Below are 8,563 nucleotides of genomic sequence, written 5' to 3' on the forward strand. Positions count from 1 at the left end.
ATTTCATATGTGACTTCAAAACCTAAAAAAAAGAAATTAAAAAAAAAAAAAAAGGAAAAAATCACAAGGGTGGACCGGGAGCATTCATGAGTGTGCTTGTGCGTGCAGCGGGAAGGACAGTATCTAGACACTGTAGATGGGTTTCTAGAGAGAATCCTCTTGCTTCCAAAACCTGATAGTTAGAGACACCCTGATGGCAAAGAGAAGGCAGTGATTTCTATGGCGGAGCTGCACAATCCTTTATTCCCTGATACCATAAACCTGTTGCCGCAGTGATGTGCCGACACCACACCTGACAAGATCACTTCCCTTTATGGGTTGGGGACACCAAATGCCACCAGAGCTTTTATTGGAAATAGTCACCTCACCATTTCCAATGCCCAGCCACGACTGCTCGGGAAACCACTTCCCCAGTCGCATTTTGAGAAGTGCCGAGAACCCCCATTTCCCATGGAGTTGAAGGGACGTTAGGAGCTTATCCTCTCTCAGGAGCTCCCCAAAATTACCTTCTCTCCTGACATTTAGGCAGCGAATGATGGAAGTTTCCACATTTTAATTGTACTAGTCAACGGACAGTGAGCAAACAAAATTGCTTATCAGCAACTGGTGAGAGGCCACGAAATCTGATGGGAGCAGAAAAGAAAATGACTAATAACCACCATGCAACGCAACACATTCTTAATGATTTCCACTCAGATAATGGCTCCTCACAGCGTTAGCACCTTTTTTGTCTCTGAACATCCCCTAACTGAATGAGGCTAAACCACAATGTATTACGATTTTAAGTAATGAAATTTGCAAGAAAAATATATATAAATGTCAGTATGTAACCTCCAGGAATAGTGGAACCCAGGCTTGCGTCTTGAGAGTCACTCGCAAATACTTCCATCTGCAATTTTTACAAAAAGTCACTGTACAATAACTATTTTCTGTAGGAAAACATAGATTCAGCATGGGAACAAAACTAAGAATGATTGTAATTATTTGAAAGACACTGAGTTAGCATATGGATCTCATTGCCACTTACACATTTTGGTCACTGAAACAAAAAGCTATTAATCAATATGTAAAAGCCATAAATTAACATAAACATTAATCATTCTAATACTCCCACTGTGTCAGACTGATAATTTTTTTTCAGTCTTTCATTCTGACATATTCGCCTTCAGCTATCAGCTGGCTGACCTTTGCTAACACAGTTAAACATTTTGGGCACTGCAAATCTTACTGAAGTAAACATTTTGGAGACAGCCAAATATCATGGATATGTTTATGCCAAAAATATGGGGTCTGAAAACAAGATAGCCCCTGCCTCACATGTATTGCACTAGCTTTTAATAAGGGAGCCTAAAATACAGCTGAAACGATGAAATCCTGGTGTTTCATAAGCAGGTCCATTTTGCAGATGAGGGAAAAGACACCCATCTGTTTCACTTTCTGAAACCATTTATTGCTTGGTAAGTGCAATGATATATCTACAGCCAGCCCTCCTTGGAGAAAGAACAGCCATAAAAGCCCACAGCGGTTCAGCGCCGCAACACGCTCCACAAAATCAATGCAAAAAAAAAAAGAAAAAATACAACAAACACCTAATCACTTTGGAAACTTGAAGAATATGAAAATGCACAATGTAAATGAAAAGAAGTATTTACACAACTGTTTCTCTGTACCATACCATCAGACCTAACAGGAATTTCAGTTTGTACACTTGATAAATCACTGTAATCTAGCAGAAAATTGATAAGCCAAGGCCCATCAAAAGCTCGTGTGGAGTAGCCCCTGGTTCAGCCACGCACAGCGAGCTGTCAGCCACGGGCTTGGCCTCCTTAATTAGGGGTGCTGCTTCATGCAGCATCAGCCACAAATCTTCTGGTTCCAAGAGCTAATAATGCCCTCAGATAGCATGGGCTTAATTAAACATCTTCCAGACATTTTAGCAGACATTTCCTGCAATAATCTTGTTTAGTAACAAACTATTAAAAAGAATTGACAGAGCAGAAATATATCAAGTTGTTACAGCAACTGCAGTTATTTGGGCCAGAATTATATGTCTGCAATTAAGGATTCTGTAACTCTGAGCAATTAAAATATCACTTTATTTGAAAACTAATTAATTCTAAACACATATTTTTCCCATGACAAACTTTTATGATTATTTAATTTATTCCATTCTAATTACACTTTAATTAATCTACTCTCGTATAATATTATACTGTTATTCTGGCATTTGACCAATGAAGACAATAAATTGATTGCAGTTCCCTTGCGCAAGAGCAGGAACTGTCAGGCCAGTTTCAACACCACGTTTATTTATTTGTCTGTTCTATTACTTTTCTTTTCCTCCCACAGGGCATAGGAACATGAAACACGGTACAAATTGGATGACATTTTGTCTTCTATACTTTTTTCTTCAAAGTGTGAAATAGAACTTAAGAGTTTTTGGTATTAAGGAAATGTATATGTAACATGATATTACATAATAAAAATATAACCTATAGGAAATTAACTTATACTTCTAAAACACATGACACAATAACTTATCAATTGAATCCTGATGTGCAGGACCACATCCAGAGCTGCTAGAAACGGAGTTGTTTCCATTGACATTGAGCTCTGCTCAGGATCTGGCCTGATACAGTCAACAATAAGGGAGAAAGAGACCAAGCCCCATTTTCATACTTACCTTAAAATGAGATTCATTTCAGTAGCTCAGTAAGTTTTACAAGACGCTGCATTTTGATTTTGCATTAAGTTACCTTAGATTCAGCTAAAACAAAAGTATATAAATTCTTTTCTTACTCTGTAAGTATTATATTTGGATTAAGCTCCGATAAGAGAAAAATATACAATTATTTTATGCCACACAGAATTAGATGTGTTGTATTTTATTTTGCTTTGGCCGTACTTGAAGCAGAAACGACTGTGGTTTACAGCCAGAAGCCCTCAAGTTTCTCTGACTACGAACACCCCTGAAATTCACAGCTCTCGCACCTTCGGTGGGAGGAGGTACTGAGCAGTGACTCTCCTGAAGACACAACGAAGCAATCTCCTTTTCATGTACTTTTAAAGCTCCTGCTCACGTTCCTGGCTCTCTGCTTTCTTTTGCTTATGAAATAACCCCCTATTGCATATGCCTCACCGAGGGCGAGACGCCTTGCAGAGGTAGGCAATTAAATTAAAACGCACGGCAAGTTAAGCTCTGGCAGCGCTTTCCACAATATTTCCTTTTACTTTAATCACACAGTTTACATTTCATCAAGTAAAAAAGACAAGTACAAAATACGTTCACAAAATACATACTCGTTAAAAGAGGAAAAAAAGATTCTGCGCTGAACTGAAGAGGCTGAGCACCTTCCCAGCATTGCCACAGCGGGATACATTTATGTCAGAGCATTGTACCTGTGTCCTACCCCCCACGTTTATACTCTCAACATTTGTTTCATAACGGTTAAAAATATACTTTGAAGTTGCAAACAGCAAATGGGATAAATTGACGTAAACACAGAAGGAATATTAAATAAACAACGGTAAGTCCTATTTGTGTCCAGCTCATGTTTCGAATTCCAAATTTTGGATCTGAGCTACACGTTTCCAAACTGGTACAAAAATACTTACAGACATAATAATTACACAAAGGTAGCACCACTGAACCAACACTGATTTTAAAGAGAACTGGTAGATGATACTGGTAAGATGGCTCAAACGAGGAAGGGTTTGCAGGATTCATTCATTACAGCAGTATGTCATAAAGCATTTTCTCTTTAGAAGGTCTCTGCTTCTGTGCGAACTACAGCACATCGCCGAGAGCAGCACTATCTTGGGTCATTCTTTGTAGGTGGAGAAACCAAGGCAGGGACAGTAAGTGACCTCCCAGGGTGACAGAGCCACTGGAGCTGGGGTTAGGACTCCACTCTGACTCCCTTCCCACAGCCAGTGGGATCCACACACCACACAGTGTTTTAAGGAACAACGCACTGTGGGCAGTACTTTAATCTGCATCAGTTCATTAGGCTAAAGCTTTAAATCCCTATTCAGGTGAGCTCTCCAGACCAGAAGCAGCTGCATTTCAGAAAAGACCGAACCTTTTGGTACATACATTTTACTTTCTCCAAGAACCCCTTCAGTATTTAAAAACAAGGGAAGACTTAGTGTTATGTATATCATTTTTAAATATACGAGTCAGAATTACAGATTACAAAGTATTTTTATGCTAAGAAATATCCCCCCCCAAATTCAGGCTTAATTCCTAATAGTATGAGTTGTTTGTCTATTAGGATTCCCAACCAATACAGCATAAGTATTTGGATAAGCCATGTTATTGGAGAGCATATTAGTCCAGGAAATCTAATAAGGATCACTGTAATTCCAGTGCAAACAGGAATGACATTTACAAGGCAAATATTACCTGAATATCAGATAAAAAAAATAATGTTTATTTTAACAGTATAGGCCAAGCTTACACTTTAGATACAAACCTACAATTGTTCCTTCACGCTAGTTTGATCCCGTAAGTTTATATCCATTTTGCAGAAGCACGTAGGATGCATTAGTTAGATATGCTCGTCTCCAAGGCTCTGAGATAAGAGTAATCATGTTAAATAGTTAAATTGTTAAAATGTGAGGGATATTAATAAAAAGCTGTTCCCACATTTACCAGTGGTTGAATAGCGATGACGCTTAATTCCCAGTTTCTAGCACTGACTGTTTCCCGTGCACACCTGCTCTGATCAGGTACTCTAAGGAGCAACACTAACTACTATTTAGCAAATGGAGAGAAATAAAACCAAAGTTACAGACTGAGTTACATACTTCACACATGTAACTTCAAGCTTCACTCCTCTCATCCATGATAAACTACTCCTGGCCAAAAATGTAGTGAAAAATGCAAAACCGTTTCACCGCCTGAATTTGAAACTTTGAACAATTCTGCAGTACCTGAACTTGAACTCCCAGGCTTTGCCTGTGCTGAACAGCCCCCTATTGTACCGCGCTTTTGTGCTGGCAGGAACTGAAGTGTCAATCTTTCATCAGATAATCAGATTATGTCATGTTCTGACCAAATTCATTAGGAAAACTTTTACCAACCCTATTATCTCAAACCTGAAAATCTAGATCAAAGTATAACCGATTTTACAGCACAATAAAACTGTTATAAATATTTAAACACTAATTAAAAGGCCTCTTTTGTTAAAAGTAAATAAATAATTGAAAGCTACCTCTCCTTATAAATGCTTTTCAATGCAACCATATTTATCTCATGCTTCTCAGAAAAACAGGACCTATATATGGTGGAGGGTGGGAAGAAATGTGCTTAAAAGCAGTCATTTGAGAAGCTGCAGGGTTGTAGACTTTTAAATCATTTGCCCCAAGTAAGTCCCACTGAGCGCTCACGGCAGTGACAAAGCATTAACCCCCGAATGCCTTTGCTGCTCCATTCACATTGGGCAATCCCGTCTACGTACTTCCTGCAGATGTCCTGGATGGACACTGCATCCAAAAGGAGAGAAGAAATACTTTTTAAGGAAATCCTACATCAACAAGTATTTTCTCAGTAAATGCAATTATTTTGCAATTTGTTTTCTTCCTAGAATATACATGATCTTGTCTCCTAAAAAGGTAAAAACTGTAATTTAAGCTGGGCACACATAATTTCTGCTTTTGGAGCAGATATGACATCTGTGTAAAACAAACACTGAGAGTACTAAATATTGCCCCTTGTCTCCATTTCAGAGGGACAGCAAGCATGGCATAAGAGGGAATCAAAGAATTCATGTTAATATAATTAAGAGCAAGGAACTTAGTTTAGACTAATCCATGAGCAGGAATAGTGACAACAAATAATGAGAGGACAGTCATCAATATTGATTTCACCTATTTTTCAGTACTACAATCAGATTCTCCATCTGTAACTCAAACTTTAGAAGTATGATAATTTACGGAAAGGAGATTAATTTAGCCATTTTGAGTCAAAGACGTATTTCATAGCTTCATCCCAAATCCTGTATATTGTTAGGATCCCTTTCCCCTTTGAAGACTTAGTGAATGATTGAAGCTTCTACTTTCTGAGAAACAGATAACACAAGACTAGTAATCTGACTCTAAGCCACTGGATAAAGGCAGTTTGTTTCCTCTTAGCCCATCTGTCAACACCTCTTCAGTAATTAGTCCTAATTATTACAAAGGGCTAGCCTCCCATTCGCATTATTAAATCAGAAATAGTATCATAGCCAGGTATCTTTCAACGCCTACCAGACTGGCGACCTTCGATTTCATTGAATCTTCTATCAGTATCCGCCTTTGGAAGAGCCTCCACAGTAATTTTAGCATCAGCTTCAAAGATGCAGATCCCAGAGTGGAATTCCAGGGATGCATTCATACACCCCCCCATCATGTGGCAGGAGAGCAAGCAACACAATTGACCTTTGCATTGTTCTCTAAACTCCCGTGATACAAGCCACACATCTCTGTTTTACACAACAGGACTGGGGTTTGCCTGCGTGCCCAGGAGTGCTCCTTTGAACTAAATGCTGAGAGGAAAAATAGTGAAACTGTCTATAAAGACGAGGGTCAAATCTTTGTTAAGAAAACAATACATCTGAAACTTTTTTTCAGATCAAGATAAATTTGCGAGAAGGAAATAGTAACTAAAAATATGCCTAAATGTATTTAAGTGTGAAGAACATTTAAAAGGTTTCTTTTGTTTATTTTTGCCCTACAGCTGAAGTACTTCCCCAGAAAACTGGAAAACAAAAAGGACGATGACATTGAAACTCTCATGAACCAAAGCTCAATGAGCTGAGGCTTTAGTCAGGCAGTTTTAAGCTCTTCATTTGTGTTAACATTTATTTAACTGAAACAAGAGGAAAAAAGATACTCTTAAGAACCAAACATTCCATTTCTTTTGATTAAAAGCCAAACATGTTTCCCAGTAGCACATCCGGGACCACTAGTGAGGATCTGTTTTCCCTGGATTTCTCACCAACACCAGAGCATGACCAGTTTCCTCAGACACACTGAACCAGCCTTTGCTGCACCGATTGTGGCTTCTCTAAGAGTCTTTACTGAAAACTTGTGCCCAGAGCAGAGGAGCTACACAAATACTCAGAAGTCTGCATGCGAACATGTCCTCTAATTAGAACAGAGAATGTTTTTGTTGATATGCTTAATGTTTCAAAGATTAAAGCATACAAAAGAAACATTTTTTTTACAAGAAACCATTTCAAAGAACTTTTCTGTGTCCCATATTAAAGTGATTTAGTGACTTTTTTCCCTCTTTGTAGGTCTCCTCTAAATGTTACACATGTCAATAACAAACAATACCTAAATAAACTTAAAAAATATACGAATAATAAAAGAGCTAGCTACTATGTAGGAAGCAGTAGCCTAACGATTTGGGGCTTGACTGAGCGACGTGGAGTCGGGCAGGCTGTGAACGGGGTGCGTGGGGAGGAGGAAGGGAGGGCTGTCACTGCAGCTCTGCTCCCAGGCACTGAAGCCCAGTGCCTGGAACAGGGAGCACACCCCAAGTGCTGGGCCCCTGACCTGTGGATGTGGTCGGCCCAAAGTCCCTCTTCTGTCTCATTCTCTCAGCTTGGCCTACTTGGAACTAGCACAAAGGCATCTCAGTAGCACACAGTACTGGAGCATGAAGCAACTGCTCCGATCCAGCTTCCTGCATACCTGCCCCGCATACCTTCTGCCAGAGTTCGCATGGCACCACACGGCTTCCCTGCACCTGGGGAGCTTTTCACTTCAGAGATAACTAAAACTCACTGCCAAGAAAAATAAACACACAAACCTAAAATTCATTTTCCAAGTTGTACATTTTCCAAAGACATGCCATGTTAGTAACATGCACAGTAACAGGCAGGCCTATGACTATCAATGGATCAGACTATAAAGTACATTAATATTTCAAGTATCAACAATGCAGTATTGACACACTTGCTACCAATTTTTTCTTGATCATCCTATGAGAATTCAGTGAACTAACAACAACAACTTTCCAAAGGAAAACACTGCATGGTTCTGGTGCTGCAGGATCAGCTGACTGGTCCATGTAGCCTATATCCCATTTCCAGCAATGGCCTGCTAACAGAGATGGTATTTAGGGAAAAGACAGAAGCCTGACCGCTTTCACAGTGCGTGCCCCCAACTTCTCCTTGCACAATTGCTGCACGAGTGATGTTACAGGGCACGTAACTTCACTCTCTGTTTGCAGTCCTGCTGTCTATGAAATTGTTTAATCCCTTTTGAACCTGCTGATACCATCACCTTCACTACCTTCTCTGGCAAAAAATTCACCATCTGAAATTTCAGAAAATGAAGGAACGTTTTCTTTCATTTGTTTTAAACCTGATCTCCTACTAGCTTCACTGCGTGCCCTCTAGTTCTTGCATTGCAGGATTTGGAGGGCAACAGTTTCACACTCAGCTTTTTCCCCACTTTCATGATTTTGTAAATCTCAGTGATAAATACTCGTCTTTCTCTAAACCAACGAGTACCAGCCTGTGCAATCTCTCCTCATACGACAGTTGTTCCATTTCTTCTGATCATTTCAGTT

The 8,563-nt window shown here is 39.4% G+C and overlaps 1 protein-coding gene across 1 annotated transcript in view; it reads right to left on the reverse strand.

Moving 5' to 3' along the window:
* The window catches only part of GNB1L (G protein subunit beta 1 like), a 30,814-nt gene extending 22,960 nt beyond the window's left edge, over window positions 1-7,854 (reverse strand). The window contains 1 exon segment of the mRNA XM_074159713.1: window positions 7,681-7,854. Within this exon segment, the coding sequence (XP_074015814.1) occupies window positions 7,681-7,854 (174 nt within the window).
* Between the last annotated feature and the right edge of the window lie 709 nt (window positions 7,855-8,563).

This window comes from Numenius arquata, chromosome 16 (assembly GCF_964106895.1).
Source record: "Numenius arquata chromosome 16, bNumArq3.hap1.1, whole genome shotgun sequence".
NCBI lineage: Eukaryota > Metazoa > Chordata > Aves > Charadriiformes > Scolopacidae > Numenius > Numenius arquata.